Here is a 26,184-nt window from a genome sequence, read left to right on the forward strand (position 1 = left end):
GCCAGCCCATCAACGTGGCCTTTGTCCCTTGACCAGACACAGAATGAACCAGTACCTGCCCAGCTCTTCTCCTTAGTTCAGAGGTTCTCAACCTTGGGTGTGCCTGTACGTTGTTGGACTACAACTCCCATCACCCCCAGCCTCCGCCCATTGTAGCTGGGGGTGGTGGGAATTGTAGTCCCACCACCTATGAGGACCCCAGGCAGCGAATCCGTCTCTTAGCCGATGACCAGCACTTTACCAAACTGGGGCTTGCAGGAACAGTGGTGGGGTTTGGGTTCTGTTGACATGAGCAAGCCCTTTCTAACCCGGTGTGTGTGTGTGTGTGTGTGTGTGTGTGTGTGTGTGTGTGTGTGTGTGTGTGTGTGTGTGTGTGTGTTTTCCCCTGCAATGGCCTCTCCGCCTCCTCCTGCCGTGCCTTCCACCTCCAGCACTGTCTGACCCATCAGCCAAGGAGAACTGCATGATGCATCTTCTGCGCTCCCTTCCGGACCCCAACCTCATCACCTTCCTCTTTCTGCTGGAACACTTGAAGCGGTAAGCCTCACCCAACTGCCCGCTGTGGCAGGATCACAACTCCTGTCATCCCCAGCCACGGTGGGCAGGAGTCCGGGATGATGGGGGCTGTAATACTGCCTCTGCTGCACAGCCAACACCGGTGTTGGAGAAATTGGAGGCTGGAGTCCTTCTAAACTGTACACTCCCAGGGGGCAGGGACCTTCTCCCACCCTCCACAGGATTGCTGGTCTTATGCATGAGCATGAATTTCCCCCTTTGCTAAGCAGAGTCCACCCTGGTTTGCATTTGAATGGGAGACTACATGTGTGAGCACTGTCAGATCATCCCCTTAGGGCAGTGGTTCCCAAACTGGGAGCCTTCCAATGTTGCTGAACTACGGCTCCCATCATCCCCAGACACAATAAAATTGTAGCTGGGGCTGATGGGAGTTGTAGTTCAGCAATGTTGGGAGACTCCCAGTTTGAGAACCACAGGGGATGGGGCTGCTTTGGGAAGAGCCTCTGCCTGCCTGCATGCAGAAGGGTCCATGTTCCCTCCCTGGCAGCATCTCTAGGACAGGGAGAAAATATGGAGCTGGATGGACCTGACTCGGTAGACGGCCGCTTCCTGTGTTGCTCTGCATGTTGCAAGAGCCATGTGGTGCCCCCAGGCTGTGAGATCAAGCAGCCCAACTGGGGCCTGCTTTGCGCTGAGTTTGACGGCTTCAGTTCAGGCTGTGGGGGGACGGCTTGGGGAGGGGGCTGGAGCTCCCCTCCTGAATGGGTCTTGAGCGAGTTTAGTTTCTGGACCAGAGACCAGTTCACCGGGCGCTTTGCGGGGCGAGGAGGGGCCGCGGCACAGCCAATATTTGGATGCCGGTTGCCCTGGGAGCGGCTGGCTGCAGCCCAGGGGGGCCTGCGGCTGCTTCCAAGGAAGATGTGCCAGAGGTGGGAGATGTGGCAGAGCCCACCCCGGCCACGCTGGAGCCGGAGGCTTCCTCCGTCAGGACCCTGCTGTGTGTCTGGTGGCGGGGCGGGGAGAACGAGGTGGTTGGAGAAGGGGAGCGAGAAATGCCCTCTGCATCGTCCTAGGAAGAGCTTCAGGGCCTGGCAACCTTATGGTGTGGGTCTTTGACTCTCTCTCTCTTTCCTCCTGCCATCCAGGGTGGCCGAGAAGGAGCCCGTCAACAAAATGTCCCTGCACAACCTGGCCACAGTGTTTGGCCCCACGTTGCTGAGGCCCTCCGAGGTGGAGAGCAAAGGGCACCTCAGCCTGGCCTCCGACATCTGGTCCCACGACGTCATGGCGCAGGTATGGGGCAGGCAAGAGGGCGCTGAAGGGGGTGTGGGGGAGGAGAGGGCGGTGGGCCGTGGGGGTTCTCAAACCGGGGTCCCCGTCCCCATCCCCATCCAGCCCCTTTGGGCCACTGAGGCAGGGGCTGAATGGAGTTTGGGGCAGGAGAGCTGGCCCTGTGGTCGCACGCGGGAGTGGTCCCCTTTGCTAATCTGGGTCCGTCTTAGCTTACGTGTGAGCGCTGTCAGATGTTCCCCTTACGGGGCCTTAGCTCAGTGGCCCAGCCTCTCTGTTCTTGCATGCGGAAGGCCCCAGGTTCACTCCCTGGGCCGGGGAAGACGCTGCCTGCCAGTGTTGACAGTACTGAGCTTGATGGACCAAGGGCCAGACTCAGTATAAGGCAGCTTCCTAAGTTCTGATTAGTTGTAGTCCAACACCACAGGGCACCCAAGCCGGAAGGCCCTTGGCGCCCTCCGCTGGGCAGCCCCCCGCGTATCACCTGCCGCTGTTTCTGCTAAGGAAGTGAGATCTCTGTTAATACAGCAGTAAGTAAAGTGTGCAGTCGAGTCAGTGTCAACTCCTGGCACCCACAGAGCCCTGTGGTTTCCTTTGGGTAGAACCCAGGAGGGGTTGACCATGGCCATCTCCTCCCGCGCAGTCTGAGATGATGATGCCTTTCAGCATCTTCCTAGATCGCTGCCGCTCAGTATAGTTGGGAAACATGCCAGCGGGGATTCAAACCAGCAACCTCTTGCTCCCTAGGCAAGTTACTTCCCAGGAGCCGTTGTGGGTTCTTTGCCGGTGGCATGAGCCTAGCCTCCTCCTTTCCTTTCACAAGACAGAGTCGTAGGTCAGCAAATCAAATGCAGGCTGAACCAGCCGTTTCACCCCTCCCTTTAAACAGCAGACAGCTTCATGGGGTCACCTCACCCAAGCACCATTTTGCATCCCACAGAGAGTACACGAGAACAGGAGTTCCCAGCCTTGGGTCCCCAGAGGGTGTTGGACTCCCACCACCCCTCATCACAGTAGCTGGGGATGATGGGAGTTATAGTCCAACATCTGGGGACCCAGGTTTGAGAACCCCTGCAGTAGAACCACCTCAGATGTTCTCTGCTGAGGCACAGGGTGTCCTGCGTACATGAGAGCTGGTCTTACCATAAGAACACAAGAACAGCCCTGCTGGATCAGGCCCAAGGAGGCCCATCTAGTCCAGCATCCTGTTCCACACAGCGGCCCACCAGATGCCGCTGGAAGCCACAGGCAGGAGTTGAAAGGGGCCTGCCCTCTCTCCTGCTGTGACTCCTCTGCAACTGGTACTCAGAGGCATCCTGCATTTGAGCCTGGAGGTGGCCTCTAGCCCTCCAACTAGTAGCCCTTGATAGACCTCCCCTCCATCAAGTCATCCAAACCCCTCTTCAAGCCATCCAGGTTGTTGGCTGGCACCACATCTTGTGGCAGAGAATTCCACAAGTGGATTATGCATCGTGTGAAAAAGTTCCTCCGTTTGTTGGTCCTAGATTTCCTGGCAATCAATGTCATGAAATGACCCCTGGTTCTCGTGTGATGTGAGAGGGAGAAGAATTTCTCTCTGTCCACTTTCTCCACTCCATGCATAATTTTATACACCTCCATCATGTCTCCCTGCAGTCGTCTTTTTTCTAAACTAAAGAGCCCCAGATGCTGTAGCCTTGCCTCATAAGAAAGGCGCTCCAGGCCCCTGATCATCTTGGTTGCCCTCTTCGGCACCTTTCTCAGTTCTACAATGGTCTTGTGGTAGCGAGCATGATTTTCCCCCTTTGCAAAGCAGGGTCCACCTTGGTTTGGATTTGGATGGGAGACTACATGTGACTGCTGTACGATATTCCCTTAGGGGATGGGGCTGCTTTGCAGGATCAGTCCCTGACAGCATCTCCAGGTAGGGCCAGGAGAGACTCCTGCCTGAAACCTTGGAGAACTGCTGCCAGTCCGTGTAGGTAACCCTTCGCTAGACGGATCAAGGGACAGACTCCGGCCGGAGGCAGTTCCCTGGGAGAGAGAATCCTGGCTCTGACTGTCCTCTTCTGTGACTCTTGCAGGTCCAGGTGCTCCTCTACTACCTGCAGCACGCGCCTCTCTCCTATGCCGAGCTGAAACGCAATGCGCTCTACATCTCCACGGATGTGTAGCCTGCACTTCGACAGCAGTCCGGCGCATGCCCGTGTCTTCCGGGCCGGGAGGGGTGCAGTGCAGAGACAGACTGTGAATGCTGGCCCCCGCCCCCCCGCCGAGGACAGCGCACCGCCCTGGGCCGTACGCCGGCTGCGCCCCCCCCTGGACTATTTTGTACAAGCCCCCTCCTAGCCCCGTGCCCTTCTCTGCACCGCTGTCCACGTCTCTCGCCCTTCACTGTCCAGGAGTCCCTGGGTCTGTCTATGTGTTGGGCCGTGGGGAAGCGCGGGTGATGGACAAGGAGTGGGGATGCAGGCGTGAGAGCCCGCCTGGCGCTGCCCCAAGCATTGTCCCCTTCCGAGCCCAACTGGGTTTCCCTCCCCTTCCCCGCCGGCCTTGCCGCCTGCCATGGCACTTGTTCTCTCCTCCCTCGTGGCCTGCATGCGTGGCGCTTGCTTGGGTCTCCCAGCTTCAGGTGCTTAGAGGATGCCAAGGGCTCTCTCCCCCCCCCCCCCGCAACCCCCCCGCTGTGCTTGGCTGTGCTGATGGTGGGCACGGGGGCTGCCCTTTGCACCCTGCCCCGCCCCACTGGCTGGCCTCTGGCCCCAAGGGCCCGGCCCAGTGGGTTTGAAGGAGGCTTTTCGGTTCCCCTCGTCTGCCCCTGGTCCCCTTTTCCGTGTCTCCTGCGTGTTTTTCTAGCGCTGCGTTCAGTTCTGTCCAGAGGACCCCAAGGTACCCCGCTGGCAGCAAAGCGGGATGTGGTTTTGCGGCAGCGGGAGGCCCAGCACGTGTGAGTGGGTGTGTGTGTGCATGCGGGGAACCTGTGTGTGCAGCATCCCCAGCTGCTCCCTGTTTATTTAAGGCGACTTCTTCTGGGACTAATTCAGTCGCACTCCGGACAAAGGAAGCAAGGCCCTGCTGTGGCACACAAGAGTGCCCCAAAGATGACGAGCTGGGCAAGGACGGAGGGCAGTGGCGTGCGTGCCCATGCCTTGGCCGTGCTGCTCTGCACGTGGCCCTTTCCTGCCCGTCCGTGCCATGGAGGCAATGGGCACATTTCCCGGCCCTTCAAGGCGGGCTCCCCTGCGACCATCTCTGCTGGCTGCTCTGTCCCTGACCAGCACAGCTTATAGGGACCAACTGGGACAGTTCAGGGCCCTCTCAGCCCTTCAAAGGTGCGCCCAGGTTTCCCGGGTTCTGTCTGAGAGAGGGCTTGGGCAGTGGAAGGAGCACAGTCCTCCCCAGAGTACCCCTGGGTGGGTGGGTGGTTATGTCGGTGTCCTCAAGCTCTGGGCCCTGCTCAGACAGGAGCTGAAGGGATGGAGCAGCCCACAAACAGGGCCAGTGTCTCCTTCCAGCTGGGTTCTGTGTTGGGAGCATAAGCACTTCTCTTTCCGCAGAGCAGAATCGGAGCTCTCTCTGCAGGCCGGAGTCCTCCGGAGATTGGGCGGCAGCGGTGGGGGGGTGGATTTCCCACTAGGATGGCTTCTGCTTCTTCAAGCGGCTCCGTCTTCTGTCAATATTCCACTCCCCAATGCCAAACTCAAAGCCAGTGACGTTGTTTAGGCCGTGGATTCGCAGAGTTGGGTCCCTGGCTGTCGGACTCCCAACGCCCCTCGTCCCCTGCCACGATGGCCACGGGGATGATGGGAGTTGGGAGTCCAACATCATCTGGCAACCCCTGGCCGAAGTAACTGGGACCTCCCGCCCGTTCCCCATCCAGCCCTCCTGCTGAACAGTGCAACTTCCATGCCAAACCTGGAATCCGAGGGGGCTTTGGCTGCACCTCCCGGGGCTGTATGGAAAGCGACCGGCTATGGCTCAGGGACCAGAAGGCTTGCCCCACTGCACAGCAGATCTTCTGTCGGTCTGCACTGATGTGCCTGTCGCAGCTCGAGTCCTTGCTCTGGAGGCTGTGTCAGCAAGACCGACCCCGGCTTGCAGTGGGGCAAGCCTTCTGGTAACTGCACTTCTTCTCTGGGTTTTGGTTTTTCCGACCGTGGGGCGGGGGAGAGACGGGGGCGATGACGAACTTTAAATGGATGTAAACCATGTAAGGAGGTGATTTTTTTTTTTTTAAAGGTTAATAAAATGCAAAGCCCCAACGTTTGCACAAATGACCTCCTGGCTGGCCTGTGTTTGTAGCTGGGAGACTGGCCTGAGCGTGGGGCAGGAGCACAACCAACCAGCGGCTCCTGCGTGTGGCTTATTCCCCAGCAACACGACATGAAGACACGACCCCTTTTTTCAGGGGGGCAGCCTTGGGCTCCCCACAACTCCCATCAGACCATGCTTATTATGGGGTGGAGACCACACACACACAAACGGGGCTTCCCGCTACTACAGCAGTATGAGATTACACACACACACACACACCCGCCCCCAGACTCAAATGCTGCAGGGCAATACGTTACTTGAGGGTTCATGGGAAGGAAAAAGATAATGAAGGCGGGGCGGAGAGCTTAATTATTCCACTTAGGAACAGCAATAATTCTCCTAGGCAACAATTACCGTTGCCATGGGAATGCCAAGACCGGGTGCCTGGCTGAGGAGGAGGAGGGTGTGGGTCCTTAAACCCTTTTCAGATCAGCCTGAAAGCAAATGGGTCGTATTTCCCCAGGGTTGGAGGAGATTTTATTTCTACCTCCGTTGCTGCCTGGCTTAGATCGATAAGCAGATGGCTCCTGAGCTATCTGTGCTCTACCTCATGTCAGCTGGACACGGCTTGATATTCAGGGGTATACTGCTTCAGAGGAGGGAGGTTCCACTTAGCATTGCCAGTAGCGGTAGAAATCACTCCCCATTCACTTAAGCCATCTAGGCTCGATTTAAGATCTAGCAACAGTAGCCAAAAGGTACTTCCATGCCTTTGACAACGCCGTTCCGGTTTTATTAGGAATCGAGACCTATAACAAGGTCCGAGATAACCCAATCTTTCCATTGGTCTCATGCTCTACTTGGTAAGGAAACAATCTTGAGTTTGCAGTGAGTATTCAGATGACGAGTCAGGAGCGGCACTGTGACCCTTAAGCAGGGCCATGGAGAGAATCTGCAGCATCCTTGGAGTTCACGATCGGTTATGCCGCTCCAAAGATGGCCGGCCTTGGCTTGGCCCAGCTTAGTCAGGAACTCCGCCCATATGGATATCCACCTTCCAGAGCACAACACTCCCTCAACACCAGCTTCCCAGGTAGACGGAAGGTAGTTGTTCCTACTGTCCCAGGCTGCTGACATCCAGAAAAGGCCATCCTCGTTGGCTCTGGCTGCTACCGTAAGTAATAGTCAATCAATGCAGAGAAGGCGGCGAAGCCCCCACAGCCGAGGACCCCCGCTTTCAAGCCAGCTGCAAGGCAAAAGAAAGAGTTATTAGCCCAGCTTGTAATGTGACTGAGCCGCCCCCCGCCAAGTTTAAGCCAGCATAACAAGCTTAGTAGGAAAGTGTTTAATGCTCTTAGGGAAGATCAGTGCTCTGGGTTTAGGCTAGGAAGCAGACCTTTCAGGCCAACACCCCCTCAGGCTCAAATACTGCAAATTCAGCCCTAGATGCAGTCCTGAACCTGAGTTCCTAGATGAAGGCAGTGGGATTCAGACTGTTCTGGAGAACGTCATGGCAGAGAAACCTTGAAAGACAGCTTGCCCATCACAACCCATGCATAGCATGGCTGCCGCTGAGCAGAAGCAAACCCGCCCCCCCAAGGGGCCATATCTTGACCCCACTGGCTACTGCTCTGGTTCCAGGCAACATGCAAAGTGCTGGTTATCACCCATAAAGCCCTGAAACGCTCAGGCCCAGGGCACTGACGAGAGCGCCTTCTCCGCCAGGAACTCTGTTGCCTTCTGAGACCATCAGGAGAAGGTCCTTTGCCGTTGCCACCAGCTTGTTTGCTGGCCACTTGGGAGCAGAAGCTCTCCGTAGTTGCCCTGGGGCTTTGTTCGTTAAAGGGTTTTAACAAACAGGATTTTGTGAGGGTAGGTAATCTTGGGTTTATCTGAATCGAAGACTAATTTCCCCCCAAGTTCTTTGATGTTAGAAATGGGGGGTCATCTTAAATTCAGAGTCTTCTTTCTTTGGGGTCAATACAGGTAACCTGTATTTTTATTTTTTAAGGGGGGTCATCTCAAGTTCAGAGTTGCCATCTAGTTGGGTAAATACAATGTTTGGAAAACAGCTGGACTTTGGAACCCGAGTCATGGGGAACCTTTCCTGTCGGAAGGCCCCTCCCGCCAATTGAACTGGGTGGTCCACCCCCATGAGATGTTACTACTGGACTATAAGAACAGCAGAGTCTGCCTGCCACATCAGGTCCTGCTCAGAGCCCAAGTGGGCCCAGGGATTGCTCAAATGGCACTCCACTTACCTCGAAAGCCAATGGCGCCTCCAGTAATGCACCCACTCATGACGCTGTTCTTCCAGTCCGATTTTCCTCGGTACTGTGGAAGAAAAAGAACTGAAAGACCGGCCACAGTGACCTTGCACGCAGCATCTGCTCTGACAGATGTATGGAGGGGACTTCGGTCAAGCCAGCGGCTTCAGGTGAAGGGACACTGGATACACCCTCCTTTCTGGTCCGTTTGGAGCATGTTCCCACTGGCTCCGAGCCCTCGATTCCAAAGTGCATGGAAGGAGGGGGGCAGCTGTCCCTGGTCAGCCCCTTCCCCAGTCAAAGGAGAACCCACACAAGGAAGCCACCCGTCCAAAGAAGAGAGCTACTCACAGACTCCGCCAGGCACTCGGTGCAGGAAAATATGGCGCCCACTATGGCAAAGTTCTTGGCATTGGACATTCCTCTCTGGCCCATGTCTTTCAAGACCTCTCTGGCTGTCGGGGTGCGGTATGGATCCTTGGGATCAAATCCCACGTTGGTATCGATGCCGGCTGTGAACATGCCAAAGGCGCCACCCAACACGAACCCTGGCACGTCAAGAGAAGCCAGAAGAGTCCTCGTCACTGCAACCAGCTCCCAGTCGCTACCCTAGTTGGCTTCTCAACGCTTCTCCATCCCCCAATCCCCGGCTGCCCATCGCCTGCCCTAATCCCCTGCTCCAATTCTGACATCCTCAGCTACCCTTTTAGGGGATAGGCCTAGGACTGTAGTTCAGTTGGAGAGCATGAGCTTTTCCTGCAGAAAGTCTCAGGTTCAATCCCCTGGCAGCATATTCAGCCAGGGATGGCCAAGATTCTTGCCTGCAACCTTGGAGAAGCCGCTGCCAGTCAGTGTTGGCAATACCGAGCTAGCCGGACCAAGAGTCTGACTCAGCAAAAGGCAGCTCACTCTGTTCCCATTTTGCTTATAGACACCCTCACCAAATTCAACACTCGAGGCGGTTCTGATTTTAAGACAAACCATCTTTAAAAACTGGTTAAATGCAGGCTATATTAAAAAAAAGAGCAGGGCTCTGAATTTAAGATGATTTTGAACACCAAATAACTCATGCTTGCCAATTTGCACCCTATTTCTCCATTCACTTGAAAGGGGGATTAGGGACATGTTTACTTATTTATTCTTTAGTTCTCAATTTTAAAAAATAATCCTCAATTTTTGGCTTTTAAAATAACTTAACTTGAGACTTAAATCCGATTGTGGTTTCAGCTTGACTTTTTAACTTGTTGACTTCATTTGATTAGTTAAAAAGGAACAGATCTCAAAAATTAACACAATGCATAATTAAAATACAGAAGAGCGGACAATATAAATATTTTATTTTTATTTACTTCTCTAACATATTTCTGTACCTCCCAAAACTTGCGTCTCTGGGCAGTTTGCAATTAAAATCCTTTAAACATTAAAATCCTTTAAAACCCAACATTACAAGGATTAAAACTACACATCTCATTAAAAGCCTGGGTAAATCAATAGGTCTTCAGTGCCTTTTTAAAAGCTGTGAGAGGTGAACAACATACGAAGATTATTAAAAATGTATGTAACATATTTTTATACTGCCCAAAACTTGCATTCTCTGGGCGATTCACAACAAAATACAAACAGAAAGTAAAGCATTAGTTAAAACAAAAAGTTTTAAATGATACCATTTAAAAATTTTAAAACAATATTTTAAAATAGCATTAAAACCATTAAAACAATATTAATTAAATATTAATTAAAAGCCGGGATAAACAGATGCGTCTTTAAAGACTTTTAAAAAGCTATCAGAGATGGTTCCCGCTGCTTTTGGACGACAGCTCCCATCAGCCCCAGCGACCACCCGCCAGGGATGCTGGGAGCCGTAGTCCGGCCTCTGCAGGAAGGCCGCGCACGCGCAGTCCGCAGCAGGGCACGAGAAGCGAAGAAAGCAGGGTGTGTGGGGGGGCCTTTGCGACCACAGCAGGCGACCACCTACCCCCAACGCAGGCCAGCGCCGCCTTGAAGCCGCAGCTCTCCATGGCCCGCTCGACCATCTTCTGCTCGGGGCTCTTGCCCGGCGCCGGGAAGCCGCCGAGGGCCGCCGGGTCGAAGGCCCGCGCCTGTCTGGGCCCGCGATTCTCGCCCACCAAGTACTCCAGCAGCAGGCTGTACTGGAGCGCCGGGGCCAGCCCGGGGGCCTCCTCGGCCTCTTCGGGCCTGCCCGTCGTGGCTGCCATCGCGGGCCTCGGGAATGTGGTAGCCTTCTTCTTTTCCCTTCAGAACCCCGAGACCTCAACTCCCATCATGCCGTTCGCCGCCGAGGCAGGCACTCGCAATGCAGCGGCTGCCGCTGAGGCTTCTGGGAGGCGGAGTCCGGAGGGGGCAGGCGACGCGCGTGGCTCAACGCCGCTTCCCAGGCTGCACCGCGCGCTCCTAGCGGTTTTCCCTCGCCCAGGGTGGAGGGCTTCGGGACTGCAGTTCCCGGCATGCCTCGGCAGGGGCGGCGGCGCCTGGGCCTGATGGGGCGTGTAGTCTTTTAGAAGCGGGAGCCATCCTCGACCTGCGCGCGGGGGCCCCCTGCTGGAGCTCTTCGGCGGCATCGCCGGCGAGAGTTTGCTAAGGACCTCGTCGAGCATCCTTGGAAAGGACAGGTGAGGAAGCTGCAGGGGAGGCGGGCCAAGGGGAGCCGCAGCCTGGCTGGAGGCTCCCCGCCACCCCCAGGGCAGGGCTTGGATGCTCGGCTGAGGGCTCTATCTCAGGGGGCTGCAGGGCACCCTGCCAGCAGGGTTGCCAACTTACCAGAAGGGCAACCAGGTTTGCCCTTGCAGCTGCTCTTGTGCCTCTTAAGAGCAATAGGTTGCCAACTTACCAGAAGGGTAGCCAGGCTTGTCCTTGCAGATGCTCTTGTACCGCTTAAGAGCAATAGGTTGCCAACTTACCAGCCAGGCTTGCCCTTGCAGCTGCTCTTGTGCCTTTTAAGAACAATAGGCCAGTGAGTGGCCTATTGCTCTTAAAAGGCATGAGGGCTGCTGCAGGGCTGGTCTGTTGAGCTAAAGCAGCAAATAAACGAACAAGCACATAGTATTTTGTGTCGGGTTAGAATTTAGGAGACCTGGGTTCAAAAATCCACACCGCTACGAAATTCATGGGGTTAAGTTGGGGCAGTTACTGTCTTTCCGTGCAGCCTACCTTACAGGGCTGTGACTGGGGCTGCGATTTGGGGTTGGGAGAGAGCATTACCCAAGGTCAAATGGGATCAAAACCCTTTTGTGGTGTGTTTTTTTTTTAATTCTCTGGCAGCCGCATGTGACTTGGCTGGTTGACTTGAACCATCTGGTTCTTTCTTTCTTTCTTTCTTTTTGGACAGGTGGTTGGACTAAAATGTCCTCTTCTTGTCTATCTACTCTGATTCTAAGAACTGGAGATTTTATATTTTATTTGTTTTTGTTTTCGTATCTATGTAAACTGCTTTGGGAACTTTTGTGGAAAAGTGGTATATAAATATTTGATGTATTCGTTGTATTCAAAGCTAGGGATGTGCCTGGAACCGTTCCTGAGGTGGCGGGGGTGTTCCCTTAAAGGATGGGGGAGGGTGCACTTACCCCTCCCGCCACATTTCTCCCGCCGGCGGACCATTGTATCAAAGACCCTTGGGGTGGCAGTGCACCTCCACTTCTGCCCTCATTGGCCAGAAGTGGCCAGAAGTACCAGGTGTATTTGCGCCCGTCACATGCATGCACATGCTTCATATCTAAGTAGCATTTTAATTCCAAAATTTAGACGAGCTCTAACACTTGCCCGTGTAAATGCTCTCCCAACAGCTGTGCTCCATGGGAGATTCCAGGGTATACCATACACATCAAGATTATGCCCTTGTGGATCTGGTAACGTTGAAACAACTGCTCATGTTTTACTGCATTGTGAATATTACAGAGACATAAGACGCCAACAAATTGCCCCACTTTTGATAAATTTTCCGGGTTGTGGAGAGGATTTCTATTTAAACTATTTGCTCACTAATCCTAATCCGGATGTTATTCATATCGTGGCCAAATATTGTTATATAATATGCCAAATGCGTATAAATGTAGTCTGATTTTATATTATCATCTTATTATTGTTATTATCATTATTATTTTAATATTGTTGTATTGCTGGTCTACGACCGAAATAAAGTTTTACTACTACTACTACTGAGTAGGAGTGGATGTCTCTTCTGAATGGCATGGCACCTGCAGTATTTGTACTTCCATTTAAACAATAAAATGTGTTTAGTTAATCAGAGGTGCTCTGATAGTCTGCTTCAAACTGATTAATCCAGGGCCTCTCAAAATTGGGCCTCCAAATGTTGACTCCCATCATCAACCATTATCGTTGTGGGTAGGGGATGATGGGAGTTGTAGTCCAACACTATCTGGAGGCCAAAGTGGGACCCTGGCCTGTAGACTTGATGTGAGGCACCTTTGGATGTTCTGCCCAGTTCTGTGGTGCGCATTCCTTGTGTCAAAAACACAGCCGGATGTTCCACTGGTTGTCGTCTTGAATACTGCACCATGTAATCTGGCCAGGCATGGCTACGCTGCAGCAACTTTCTGCAAAAATGCAAGCTTTGAATTGGTAGGGGGCAGAAGGGGAACGAAGTGAGGATATCCCATGGTGTTCTCCTATCCACCGCTCTATCCTGTGCTGAAGAATGATTCCCCCTTCAACCCCAGTCTCTTTAAATATCCATCACTATGGCAACTGCAGGAACAGGGCTCCTTTCTGGGAGACGAACACTGATCTCCCACAAATGATTGCAGCATGCAGGGCGCCATGGCAGAGATAATTTGCTGTTAATTATTATTAAAGCGCATGCAAGTGCTTTGCAAGGAGCATGATTGACGGTTTGGCCCAGAGGAACCTTCCAGGCTCAGAGTAGGCAAGGAGGGAGGTTATTATCTGGGGCTAGTGTTGTGTGAGGATTAAAATGGATATTGGGGAGGGCCCCTCGCTTAGAGGCCGGCTCTGCATGCCCAAGGTCCCAGCTTTGATTTCTGGCATCTCCAGGGGAAAGGACCCTACGTAGCAGGACTATTACAGTCCTGATTTTTAAAAATTAATAATTGCATTTTTAAAATGTCTTAATTAATGGGCACTTGCTCTGGTGGCAAAGAGGACACCGGCAATTAATCTCCCCCGCTCCTCTGTTTCAGGAAAGAGTATCTGGGGCTGATTGGAGGGTGCTGTGGCTATGCAAATGAACTAATTAAAACGCCATAGCTCTGCAAGGACTGATTGAAAGGGCAAGGAGCTGATTTGAAAAGGCTGATTAAAGGGCCAGGAGCAGAGGTAAGTCTTAATAAAGGAAAGGAAAGGTTGCCGATTCGAATCCCTGCTGGTCTGTTTCCCAGACTATGGGAAACACCGATACCGGACAGCAGCAATATAGGAAGATGCCGAAAGGCATCATCTCGTACTGGGCGGGAGGAGACGGCAATGGTCAACTCCTCCTACCCAAGACAACCATAGGGCTCTGTGGGCGCCAGGAGTTGAAATCTACTTGATGGCACACTTTACCTTTTACCACAAGACCAGCTTTCTTTCTTTCTTTCTTTCTTTCTTTCTTTCTTTCTTTCTTTCTTTCTTTCTTTCTTTCTTTCTATCTATCTATCTATCTATCTATCTATCTATCTATCTATCTGGAGATACACTCACTCACTCACTCACTCACAGTTGTGTGTGTGTGTGCCTCACAAAAATAATCATGTATTGCCACTAGAGGGTGGATTCTGCCGTTTGTCCAATCCTGAACAGTCAGGTTTGTATTTTCTGGATCTGTCATGCACTTTCTTATGACCTCTTGCATAACAGTTTCCATTTGTCAGCCCAAGAGATGCTTCTCCATTCTCCTGGGGTTCCTCTTACATTCTTTTGAATGCCCTTGGGTCATTTTTTCCCTCCTGGTTAATTTGCCTTGCTGTGCCTTGCTGCTCTTCCCACCTTCCACCCACCCAAGCGTTGTGTTCTCCATGCTGGTGCTTCCAATTTAGAGGCATCAGCAGTTCAGCAAATGAGAACCAGGAGGACAAGCTGGCAGCTTGACTATTTTAGTCGGACTTGAGCAGAGAAGCGCTGTGTTACTCTTACCCCAGTGGGCAGCTACCTGTGGAATTTTCTACTTCTGCGCTTCCGTGTGGTGGCCGTTCTGACTGGCTCTTCCTTGGTTTTTCCTTCCAGCCACAAGCGTTGGTGGTGCTCAGTGATAGCTTTGTGATGTCAAGGCCTGAGCCTGCAGCGCGTTCTTGGCGGTGGGTGGGCCTGCGTGCACACCAGGAACAGCTGCCAGGTAGCTGGGTAGAGTTTCCAGTGGACCCCTAGATGGGGATGCTAACTATGATCAAAGTGGTGATTGTAGTCAATCATTATTCAAAGTGGAATTCTCTTAATCTATGCTGGTAACCTCCAGGCTTGACTACTGTAATGCACTCTACGTGGGGCTGTTTGTACGTAGTCCGGAAACTACAATTGTTACAGAATGCGGCAGCCAGGTTAGTCTCCGGGACAGCATGAAGGGACCATGTAACACCAAATTTAAAAGAACTGCACTGGCTGCCGATATGTTTCTGGGCAAAATACAAAGTGTCAGTTATCACCGATAAAGCCCTTCATGGCTTGGGTCCAGGCTTTTAAAGAGAGTGCCTTCTTTGTCTTAAACCCTGCCACCTGTTACGATCTTCTGGAGAGGTCCGGTTATGGTTGCCACCGGCTTGTTTGGTGGTGACTCAGGACCAGGCTTTTTCTGTGGCTGCGCCAGGGCTTTGGAATAAGCTCCTTGCTGAAATTGGAGCATCTCTTTCTCTGTTTTGGGGAAGACCCTCAAGACACCTGTTCTCGCAAGCTTTTAATTAGAATTAATTTTAATAATTTGTTTTAAGAACAGTTTTATACTATTTTTGTCATGGTCTCATGTATTTTAATCTGTGCTGACCTTTAAATATTATTTTAAATTTTGTACACCGCCTGGAGGTGTACATATCAGGCGGTATAAAAGTATGATAAATCAGTAATAAATGAAATATGGTCCACTTTTGCTTTGTTCGCTCTCAGCTCAGGGCTAGAGGTGGCTGAGGTGGTAGAAAGCCAAAGGCGCACCTTGCCGCAGACTGAGCTAGTTAGGATGAGGCAATGGGGCGGACCCACAGAAGAGTCGCTATGGAGGAAGATACCTTGGTGTGCATTTGGATGGGTGATGCCATGAGAGCACTGCCGTTTTCTGAGGCATGGGGAGTGCATCCTAACTTGATGGGTTGTCAATCCCAACATGCTTCGAGACAGGGCCAATCAGAACTGTTTTCTGATATCACTATGCCAAGCCAGCCTCCATTATCCCAGTTCCGGTCCTGTCTTTGCTTCTGGACGGTCACACTTCTCCAGCCTTCTTCAATACGTTTTTTTCTCCTTTCTGTCTTCTTCCCTTCCTTCTCTGTGTGCAAGGTGGGAAGGGAGTCATTTGGTCCTTGTTCCTTTTTTCTCTGTCTGTTTAATGCCTTAAAAAAAAAAAAGAATTTCTCTCTCGTCTTTCCTCCTTATGGAACCCTCACATTGCGGCGATATGCTGCAAGGGGCTCTCTCGGAGGGTCCTTTATTGGAGGCTGTTCCAGATCCCCCTCCAGTCCCCTCCATGGCTTCGGATGCGGCCGCTGTACCAGGGCCGATCACAGCCGGCGCGGCAGCAGCCGCAGCCATTTATAGCTCTGAAATGACTTCGCGCCTAGAGCTGGCTCCACCGCAAAAAGTGGCAAAGAAATCAAAACATTTAAAGGAGCCCGAGAGTAAAAAGAAAAAGAAGCTGACCTCTGGCGGGGCTCCACTAAGCGAGAGGTTACAGCTAAAAGCAGTTCGGGCTCGACTGCCCTTATCGGCAGTTGCCGATTCTCCCGCCCTTTCTCCAGCGGCCATTTTGGCGGCTCCCCCTGCCGCGGCTTCTCAGAGCGATCAGCCTTGCCAGGAAAATGTATTGCAGGGGGCGGGCAGTGTACTGCCCTCCGGAGACCACGTTAAGGGGCCCAATGGTGAACTTCTCTCCCCCGGTGAGTTACAATGGCTGGGGGAGTTTGTTACTAAACGTTGTATGGCGCCGGTTACTCCCTTATTAGATCGAGTAGGCTCTGTCTCTCAACCTGCGCCCGTGCCCTCCTTTCCTGCTGAGCCTTCGGACCCACATAGGGGGCGGGTTTCCACCCTTCCGGTTAGACGGTCTAGACGTCCTTCCTTTTCGTCCTCTCCTGATTCCAGTCCATTGCGGGCGGTTATACCTCCAGGAGAGCGCATTTATTTGAGGCGTTCTGCTAAGAGGCAACAGCGTAAGAGAAAAAGGGCTTCCCCTTCGGGCTCAGATGAGGGGAGTCCAGTAACTCTTTCCCCCCCGCCTCCCCAGGTTCCATTAGCACCGGCAGCGCCTAATGGGGTTCTTCGCCGCCCCCCAATAGCCTCCTCTGCTTCTGATTCCTCTGATGCGGAGAGAGAAGAAGGGGAGTTGTCTGATGAGCAGTCCGCTCTTACAGAGAAGCCCAGTACTACCAGGCTATTCTCTGTTTCTGAATTTGAGGTCTTGTTGGCTAAAGCAAAAGGGGCTATCAAAGATGTAACCCCTGATCAGGGGGCGCCTTCTGCTTCAGGTCTAGATCAGGAGGTTTTCCCTTCTACCTCCACAGCTGCAGCCACAGTTCCCTTTCCAAGTTTATTTAAGGATGTTATGTTGGCAGAGTGGGGGACTCCTGTTACATCTAAGTCTGTTATTTCTTACCCTAAGAAATTGTATACCTTACCTGCGGACGTCATGTCCTTGCTAGCTGTTCCTATTGTAGATGGGCCGGTGGCGCAGTTAGTGTCGGGCGCCCTGCTGAATAAGGAGGACGATGAGTTTTTGAAGGCACGTGAGGAGAAGAAAGCCGACCACCTGCTCAGGAAGGGGCATGAGGCCTCTGCCACTGTCATCAGAGCTGCTGCCACAAATTCCTTCTTCACAAGAGCGTCTATCCTGTGGGCTAAGGAACTGATGAGTTTGGTGCCTCCTGAGAATGTCAAATTGCGTCAGGGTCTCTATAAGCTGGCCAGGGCTTCAGACTTGATGGCCGATTCGGGCCTTGATTGTCTCCAGCATGCCTCCCGGGCCATGGCCGCAGGTGTGGCAGTAAGGAGGGGACTCTGGTTAAAGCACTGGAAGGTCGACAACAAGTCCAAAGTGGCTTTGGCTGCAACTCCTTTTCTGGGGGGGAAATTATTCGGTGAATCCTTGGAACCTGTCCTAGTTGAGACTAGTGATAAAAAGAAGGCAATGCCCTCTGGGCGGGGGGACTCTCGTAGGGGGTACAAAGGAGGGTCCTCTTTTCACGGTTCCTTTCGTCCCTACAGGGGTTCGGCACGAGCCGGGTTTTCAGGATACATGGACGGCAACAGAGATAGAGATGCAAGACCCTTCTCCTTCCGTGGGTCCTGGAGGTCTCCTTGGTCGGGCAGAGGCCGGGGGACTTATAGAAACAGGTCCACCACCTTCGCCAACACTCGTGACGTCAAAAACCGTAAGCCATGACTTAGTTCAGGTGGGGGGTCGCCTTCTGGATTTTTCAAGCACGTGGGTGTTCTCCACAACCGATCGGTGGGTGATTCAAACTGTCACCCACGGATATTTCATAGACTTTGTTTGCTCTCCTCCTGATTTTCTGTTTCTGACACCTGTTCCCAAACTCCCATCCAAACGCGCACTGATGGACCAAGCGATCAGTCACCTGTTGGCAATTCAGGCGATAGAGCCGGTTCCGGTATCGGAATGGGGTCTGGGAGTGTACTCCCTTCTTTTCTTGGTCCCCAAAAAGGACAACTCTTGGCGGGCAATTCTGGATCTAAAGCACCTAAACAAGTTCGTGAGGAGGAGGACTTTCCGCATGGAGTCCCTAAAGTCTATCAAGAGGGCGGTCCACCCGGGGGATTGGCTCTCTTCAATAGACTTATCGGAGGCTTACCTTTGTGTTCCCGTTCATCTGAGATGTCGGCGTTATCTGAGATTTGCTTATGGTCGTCAGCACTTCCAGTACAGGGCGCTGCCCTTCGGCCTGTCATCGGTTCCTCGCGTCTTCACAAAACTGATGGTTGTGTCATAGCTCATGCTCGCCAGCAGGGGATACACACCTATCCGTATTTGGACGACGTTCTCGTCAGATCAGTGACACATCATCGGAGACCTCAATGATGTCTCCCACACTGTGCAGATCCTGGAGGAGCATGGTTTCGTGATCAACAAGACCAAAAGTCACCTTCGCCCATCTCAGGTCCTTCAGCACTTAGGGGTAGTCTTCAATACGGCAACAGCCTCAGTTTCCCTTCCCCTGGACCGACAATACAAAATCAAGTCAGCAATTTCTCCATGGATGAGGAGGAGGAAGGGCGAGCTTATGTCCCTGGCGCAAATTTTGGGTCAGATGATCGCGTGTCTGGACTGCACCCCTTGGGCCAGGTGGCATTCAAGACCTCTTCAATGGTTCCTCCTGCCCTTTCACTCCTTGATCATGGAGAAGAAGCACATGCTCCTAATCCTTCCTCTCAAGGTCAAAGCCTCCTTCCGTTGGTGGCTCTCTCCGGCATTACAGAAGGGCCTTCCTTTGGACGACCTGCAGAAGATTATAGTCACGACGGATGCCAGTCTGTTCGGCTGGGGGGCGCACTGCTTGGGATGCCATGCTCAAGGGGTGTGGGATCCAAGGGACCTGCACTTCAACATAAACTGGTTGGAGTTGAAGGCCATTCATCTGGCGCTCCTGCATTTTCAGGATCTGGTTCTGGGCCACCACATTTTGATAAGGACGGACAACATCACAGCCAAAGCCCATGTGAATCATCAGGGTGGCACCAGGTCGAGGGCGCTGATGAAGGAGGCGGATCTACTGTTGGCTTGGGTGGAGGCAAATTTATGCTCCTTGACAGCCGAACATCTCCGCAGACAAGAGAACATACAGGCGGACTGGTTAAGCCGTCAGTGGATGGATCCGTCAGAGTGGTCCTTACTGCCAGAGGTCTTCGATCTAATATCAACCAGGTTCGGACTCCCTCTCGTAGACCTTTTCGCGTCCGCAACCAACACCAAACTTCCAAGATTCTTTTCCAGACACCTTTGTGTTCAAGCGGGGCAGGTGGATGCTCTGGTGTCTCTGTGGCCTCCCAGACTGCTATATGCCTTTCCTCCAGTACCTATCCGGGGTCTTTTCCTGCGGAAAGTCCTGACAGAGAAAGTGGAAGTTGTTGTTGTCGCACCCTACTGGCCACGCAGGCCCTGGTTCTCAGACCTGGTGTCCTTGTCGATTCTCTCACCATGGCCACTTCCCTTCAGAAGGGATCTCCTGTCTCAGGGTCCTCTTTTCCACCCAGATATTGCGTGGCTGCGTCTTCACGCCTGGTGGTTGAGCACCGGAATCTAGCGCTCAGCAGGTACTCCCAGGGTGTGCAAGACACTATTCTCGCATCTCGCAGGCCGTCCACCTCACGTATCTATCAGTTCACCTGGGCGGCCTTTGTTTCTTGGTCAGACTCACGTCTGGTTTCTCCCTTGACTGCTGGGGTTCCGGAAGTTTTGGGGTTTCTCCTGGCGGGTTTGGATAAGGGTTTACGTCCCAATACCCTAAGACACCAGGTGTTTGCTCTGTTCTAGATCTTAGACAATCGGGTTCTCAGGCTTTGCATCCTCATCTCAGTAGGTTTTTACGGGGCGCTAACAATTTGGCTCCACCACCAGTTAACAGATTTCCCACTTGGGATCTGAATGTTGTTTTGAACTCTCTGACTAAAGCTCCGTTTGAACCTGTTCGTTCAATTTCCTTATGTTTGTTGTCCTTCAAAGCCTTGTTCTTGGTGGCCATCACATCCTCTAGGAGGGTGTCAGAGTTAGCTGCTCTCTCCGTAAGGGATGAATTATGCATTTTTCAGAAGGAGGCGGTGGTTTTAAAATTGGACCCCACCTTCTTGCCGAAAGTAAATTCGATATTTCATAGAAGTCAGGAGGTTGTTCTGCCTTCCTTTTGTCCGAAGCCCATGCACCCAAAGGAGCGGGCCTGGCACAAGTTAGATGTTAGAAGAGTTTTGAGGGTTTATATCGCTAGAACTAAGTCCTTTAGAAAAACTGATTCTCTTTTTGTGTCCTTCCAACCTCGTTCGCTTGGTACCAAGGCTTCAAAGGTTTCCTTGGGTCGTTGGATTAGAGCTGCCATTTCCTTGGCGTATGAAGCCAGGGGTCTCTCGGCACCTAGGGGGATTACTGTGCATTCTACGCGGAGCGCTGCTACATCAGCTGCCTTCTTGGCCAGGGCTCCCTTGGAGGAGATCTGTAAGGCAGCCACCTGGAGTTCCATCACTCAGTTTATTAAACATTATAAGATCCCCTCTGTGTATGATTCTCAGGCGGCAGTTGGGCGGACTATTTTGCAACGGGTGGTTTGAGCATCTGCCTGTCCCTCCCTAAGGCTTTTCTTTAGCTTGGTTATGTCCCATCAAGTTAGGATGCCCTCCCCGTGCCTCGGAAAAAGAAACATTGGTAGACTTACCATGAAGTGTTCTTTTTCGAGGTATGGGGAGGGCATCCAGCCCTCCTGCGGATGCTGTCTTTTCTTCTTCTGGAGACCTTGTTTTTTCTTACTTGCGGGTGGTGGCCGACTCCCAGGGTTACAGTTTTTGCTATCCCTGTTATCTGTTTCCTTTCCTTGGCTGGTCTTTTCTGCTGACCTTTTTTCTTTTGTGCCTCGATGCTTCTTAGTGTTCAAGATTTTATTTAGCCTCTTTTCAGAATATTCTTCGCTCACAGTCACAGTCCTGGAATTGGGATAATGGAGGCTGGCTTGGCATAGTGATATCAGAAAACAGTTCTGATTGGCCCTATCTCGAAGCATGTTGGGATTGACAACCCATCAGGTTAGGATGCCCTCCCCATACCTCGAAAAAGAACACTTCACGGTAAGTCTGCCAATGTTTCTTTTCCTGCTTAGGAGAGCTGCTGCCCATCAGTGTAGGCAGTCCTGAGCTAGATGGACCGAAGACCTGACTTGGGATAAAGAAGCTTCCAATGTCCGAATAAGTTGTCATCCAGCCACGTTGGGGGACCCACGTCTGAGGGCCCTTTGCACCACCTCTCCTCCTATTGCTTCCCTTCTCTGCAGTGTAAGCAGGAGTGGGCCCTGCCTGCCGCCATCTGGGCCTGGGTGTAATTATGATCCTGCCTCTGGCAAAAGTGTCCCTGTTGTGGTTTCTTTTCAAGTCGTGCTTTCCATTCGCCGCCTCTCTTTGGTGGTGGGAGTTGTTCAGAGAGGCTGCCACCGCCGCCCTCTGGCTTGACTCAGGGCAGATCTGGGGCCGGGTGTGGCTCTTCCCTGCTCGGTGGTGTGGGGGCGAGCCACCGCGGACTTCTGCTCCGGAAACCGGTGAAGAGCAAGCATGGATTCGAAACCAGCTGCCCCGCTGTGTCTGTGCTTCACCTCCCTCCCTGTCCCAAGATCCCTGCTGTCCACCCTGCACAGCTGAGGCAATGCAACACCGAAAGAGGCCTCTTCTGCGGCTCAGGATCCAGCCACGGGCAGCCTCACCTGCCGCACGTGACTGTTATCCAGTGAAGTTGCTGAGCAACACTACCAGAGCCTTGACTGACCAGGATACCTCTGATTGCCAATGGCAGGAGAGAGGGCATGTGGGCTTCTCAGGGGTATCTGGTGGGCCACTGTGAGAAACGGGACGCTGGACTGGGTGGGCTGCCTTGGGCCTGATCCAGCAGGGCTGTTCTTAGGTTCAGGCTGGAGGAGGAGAGCTGTTCTCGTGGTAGCAAGTATGACTTGTCCCCTTGGCTAAGCAAGGTCTACCTTGGTTTGCATTTGGATGGGAGACTACACGGGAACGCTGTACAGCATTCCCCTTCTTGGATGGAGCCGTGGCTCCGTGGCAGAGCTTCTGCTGTGCCGACAGAAGGCCCCAGGTTCTGTCCCTGGCAGCGGCTCCAGGTAGGGCTGGAAGAGGCTCCTGCTTGGAACCGTGGAGAGCTGCTGCCGGTCAGTGTCAACAGTCCTGAGCTAGATGGACCAGGGGTCTGACTCAGTAGAAGGCAGACTTCCGATGTTCCTATGAGGCACTGTTTGTTGACCAAGCAAGGGCAAAAGGCCAGGACTCCGAGTACAGTTGTTACTTATGCCGGTCTGGCCAAACTGGAAGCGTTCTACTTCTTGCCAAGCCATGCAGCCAACATTTCCCATTCACTCCCCATAGCTCAGGGACTCTCAAGCTCGCCTCCGCAGCTCCTGCCTAGAACTGCAGCTCCCATCATCCTCAGCTGCTGTTGGACTATAACTCCCATCATCCCCAGACACAGGGAACCCAACTGTGGGAACCCCCAGCCTTGTGGGGTTGGGGGTGGCTAGAGGTGGGGAAGTGGTTTAAACAATCAGCACGAAGCTGCAAGGCCAGCAGCAAAGTGAAATGCCAGGAAGCCAGCCCCACACGCTCTCCCACGGTGGTGCTGATCTCTGTCCGCAATGCAGAAGTGGTCAAAACCCCCAGGAAGTGAGCAAGGAACTTGAAAATGGTTTTGGATTCTCTTCTCCATCGTTGAAGGAGGTGGGAGCAGTGCATGGGGGGGGGGCTGTTGTTGTTGTCTTGGAAGTCAGAGCTCAGGTTTGCATTAGATCCCAGTCAGTAGAGATGTGCCCTGCTCCCGAATTCTAAATGTCTGGGTACGGTCCAGTGGCTTGCTGAGGGTGGAAAGGCACTCGGCATGTTTTCAGAGGTTCTCTTTGTGTATTACTACTTTCTTTAAGCATGGAGCATTGGTCTTAGTGTGTGAGTGTGAGTTGTCCCCTTTGCTAAGCAGGGTCTACCCAGGTTTGCATTTGAATGGGTGATTACATGTGAGCGCTGGCTGATGTCAGATATTCCCCTTAGGGCAGGGGTGTCAAACTGTGGCCCTCCAGCTGTTGTTGGCCTACAACTCCCATCATCCCCAGTCACCATGGCCAGTAGCCAGGTATGATGGGATTTGTAGGCCAGCAACAACTGGAGGGCCTCAGTTTGACACCCCTGTCTTAGGGCATGAGGCTGTAGTTCACTGGTTAAGCATCTGCTTTGCATGCAGAAGGTCCCAGGTTTGATCCCTGGCAGCCTTGCCAAGTACAGCTGGGAAAGACTGTTGCCTGAAATCCTAGCGAGCTGCTGCCAGTCAGTGCAGGCAATACTGAACTCGTGGGACCAAGGATCTGACTCAGTATATGGCAGCTTCCAGCATTCCTACTACGTGGGTGTTGGAAGGGAAGGGCGAAGCTAGAAATCCCAACAGAAGCTGCAAGGGTAGTTTTCCCCCGAATGCGTAAGCCGTTAGCAGCCAACGTGCCCTACAAAGAGGAAACGAGCGGGTTCTGTTTCTCATCAGTTTCTCAACCGCTTCTTTCTCGTTTGCCAAAAGCACTCTCTTCCTCTTGGGGAGCTTCAAGGGGCTGCATGGAAAACTCTTCTGCTTCCAGAATCGCAACACGTCGGCTTGGAAACAACCAAGAGGCCAGAAGTTGCCTTGAGTCTGGAAATCAGTGTACCTTGGCTGTCTGTGTTGGCAACACTTGGGATGTTTTCTTCCCCCCACCCCACCCCGCCCGCTGCGACTGTTGTTGATAAGTTTGTTGTGACTAAGACTCATTGACTTTAGCAGAGTTTGCTAGTCGTGACTAACTTGTCTCCTAGGTTTCTGGGTCCTGCCCAGTAATAATAATGGTGGAGAGTGGACCAAGCAAAGTTGGATTCTGGATTCCATTATTTCTATGAATTGTGCCAAAAAACGCGGATGTGCACGACTTTCCTGACCCCCTTCAGCTAGTCAGGGAGAGGAGTTGGCCGCTAGCGTGTTCACTGGATCACTTACTTAAAGGTAAAGGTAAAGTATGCCGTCGAATCGGTGTTGACTCCTGGCGCCCACAGAGCCCTGTGGTTGTCTTTGGTAGAATACAGGAGGGATTGACCATTGCCATCTCCCGCGCAGTCTGAGATGATGCCTTTCAGCATCTTCCTATATTGCTGCTGCCCAATATAGATGTTTCCCATAGTCTGGGAAATATACCAGCGGGGATTCGAACCAGCAAGCATCTGCTTGTTAGTCAATCATTTCCCTGCTGTGCCACTTAGCAACCCCCTTATCTTCGGGGATTTCACCAGGAATCGTCTGAGCTCCTTCTTCTGTGCAACCATAAGGACTAGCAACTTGTGGCTTTGGTTTTTAAAACACCAGAGCTGAAATTCCCAGGAAGCTGAATTCTGCACCTAATATATATACACACACACCCCATTCTCTTTTTCTGTAGCCCTGGGAGCGTGGAACGCCCTTTATGGACCAGCTCTGCACTTCCCAAAGTTTGACTGGGTGCCGGCCAGGATTGGGTGCAGAAGCCGACCCAGACCTCTGGCTGGTCTAGCGAGCAGCCTGGCTTGCCAGCCTGCACAGGGTGGCGCTTCCCAGCAGGCTCTCCACCCGGCTCGGGAGAGGCTGCGCTGTTTATAGATGGCCGCCACATAATTGTGCACAGCTGTCTAGAGCGGAAGCCTCCTCTTTGCTCTCCTTCCAGCACGGAGCTGGCAAATGTAGGATGCAGGGCGGGTTGCAAGTGGTGAGGCAGGATGGACCGAACCCATTGCTCTTGGGGGACGGGAGGGAGCAGACTTGTCCCCTTTGTGTTTGGGGGTCCTGCAGATTTCTGGGGAAGACAACTAAGGGGAAAGAGTGAATGGAGCAGAGGTGGCCAACTTGAGGCTCTCTGCTGTGCTCCCCATCCCATCATCCCCAGTTTTAACAGTAGCTGGGGAAGATGGGAGTTGTAGTCTAGCAGCAACTGGACAGCCTCAGGTTCGCCTCCCTGAGTTGAGATGTCGGATTTAATACTGGAGTGGCTCAAAACCCCACTCGGCCAGGAGCCTCACAGAGCCACCATCTCTACCCGTCACTTCTCTCCCAGCTTGGCCTGCCTCACAGGGTCATTGTGACGGTCAGAATAGCAAGGGATGCTTCCCTGAGCTCCTTGGAGGAGGAGCATTTCATACAGATGTGAAAAACAAACCAACAGCTCTTTCAACCTTGCATCAGCGTCCCCTCTCATAGGGATTCCCAGCTGTTGTGGACTACAACTCCCAGAATCTGCAAGCAAAAGCCATTGCAGCTGGGGCTCCTGGGAGTTGTAGTCCACAACAGCTGGAAATCCCTGTTCGAGGGAAGACTGCCTTGCATGTAGTTTGGCTGTGAGGCGGGGGTCTTCTTTCCTAGCCCTGCTTTGAGGTCCTCACACCCGGGATTGAACCTAGGGCTCGCTGCCCACTGTGGTTCTTTCTCTGCAAAGGGATGCCAAGAGCAGGCTGGCATTCCTCTGCCCCTTTAGCCCTGTCCAGACATGCCCTTGTCCATGCATGCAGAGCTCTATGCCCGTGTCCGTGGTGTTGTGGGAACGGCTGTGCCTGTGTTGCCCCACAAGGGCACCCAGGTCTGGATCCTCTCCAGTGCAGGCTGCAGACAGGAAGGGCGGAATGAGTGTAAATCAGAGGGTCCTCTTAAATTCAGAGTCCTGGGGCAAACAAGGGGATCCGCTGTGTTTAACCTCTGTTATTTTAAGGAGCTGGTCTTCAATCCAGAGTCGTTTTGTGTTCGGGTCAATACCGTAAGCTGCAAATAGTGGTACGCCGGGCGGCCCTTCCGGGCGGCGCAGTGGTCCCCTCCGGCAGCAGATTGCTGGGGTGCTGGCCAGGGGGCAAGATGTCCCCCAAAGGAAAGGGAGGTGGGGGCACCCCATGGGCAGGGATACCAGCTCTTTGCTCCCCCCCACCCGCCTCTGGCACACACACAGGTCTTGAGTGTCCACCGACTGGA

The 26,184-nt window shown here is 52.8% G+C and overlaps 3 protein-coding genes across 10 annotated transcripts in view; 2 read left to right on the forward strand and 1 right to left on the reverse strand.

Annotated features, from left to right (window-relative positions):
- LOC128336210 (active breakpoint cluster region-related protein-like) overlaps positions 1-6,063 on the forward strand; it is a 92,976-nt gene extending 86,913 nt beyond the window's left edge. For all 4 annotated transcript variants that reach the window (XM_053275519.1, XM_053275520.1, XM_053275522.1 and 1 more), the window contains exons 21-23: positions 432-537; positions 1,662-1,809; positions 3,870-6,063. In XM_053275519.1, the coding sequence (XP_053131494.1) occupies positions 432-537; positions 1,662-1,809; positions 3,870-3,959 (344 nt within the window). In that variant the 3' untranslated portion in view covers positions 3,960-6,063. The remainder of the gene's footprint in view (positions 1-431; positions 538-1,661; positions 1,810-3,869) is intronic.
- A 743-nt stretch (positions 6,064-6,806) lies between these two features.
- Positions 6,807-10,650, reverse strand: LOC128336002 (mitochondrial import inner membrane translocase subunit Tim22-like). Its single transcript, XM_053275037.1, has 4 exons — positions 10,282-10,650; positions 8,658-8,854; positions 8,301-8,373; positions 6,807-7,285 (listed from the first exon to the last, which is right to left on the reverse strand). The coding sequence occupies exons 1-4, from the start codon at positions 10,520-10,522 to the stop codon at positions 7,209-7,211; spliced, it is 588 nt and encodes a 195-aa protein (XP_053131012.1). The 5' UTR covers positions 10,523-10,650; the 3' UTR covers positions 6,807-7,208.
- The window catches only part of LOC128336001 (cytospin-B-like), a 114,671-nt gene continuing 98,704 nt past the window's right edge, over positions 10,218-26,184 (forward strand). For 2 of the 5 annotated variants that reach the window (XM_053275031.1, XM_053275034.1), the window contains exon 1: positions 10,218-10,936. The gene's annotated coding sequence lies outside the window, so the exon portion shown is untranslated. Of the gene's footprint in view, positions 10,937-13,480; positions 13,617-21,295; positions 21,468-24,065; positions 24,205-26,184 lie in introns of those variants that run through there. The other 3 variants (XM_053275028.1, XM_053275030.1, XM_053275032.1) reach the window with 3 other exon arrangements.

The sequence above is a fragment of the Hemicordylus capensis genome, chromosome 12 (genome assembly GCF_027244095.1).
Source record: "Hemicordylus capensis ecotype Gifberg chromosome 12, rHemCap1.1.pri, whole genome shotgun sequence".
Lineage (NCBI taxonomy): Eukaryota > Metazoa > Chordata > Lepidosauria > Squamata > Cordylidae > Hemicordylus > Hemicordylus capensis.

What these genes read in the sequence shown, in the direction of transcription:
- LOC128336002 (XM_053275037.1), bottom strand. Translation starts at nt 10,522, where the DNA reads ATGGCAGCCACGACGGGCAGGCCCGAAGAGGCCGAGGAGGCCCCCGGG. An exon ending in GGCGCTGGCCTGCGTTGGGG is followed by an intron (nt 8,855 to 10,281) that starts GTAGGTGGTCGC and finishes TTGACGTGCCAG; the next exon opens with GGTTCGTGTTGGGTGGCGCC. An exon ending in AGGCGCCATTGGCTTTCGAG is followed by an intron (nt 7,286 to 8,300) that starts GTAAGTGGAGTG and finishes TTTGCCTTGCAG; the next exon opens with CTGGCTTGAAAGCGGGGGTC.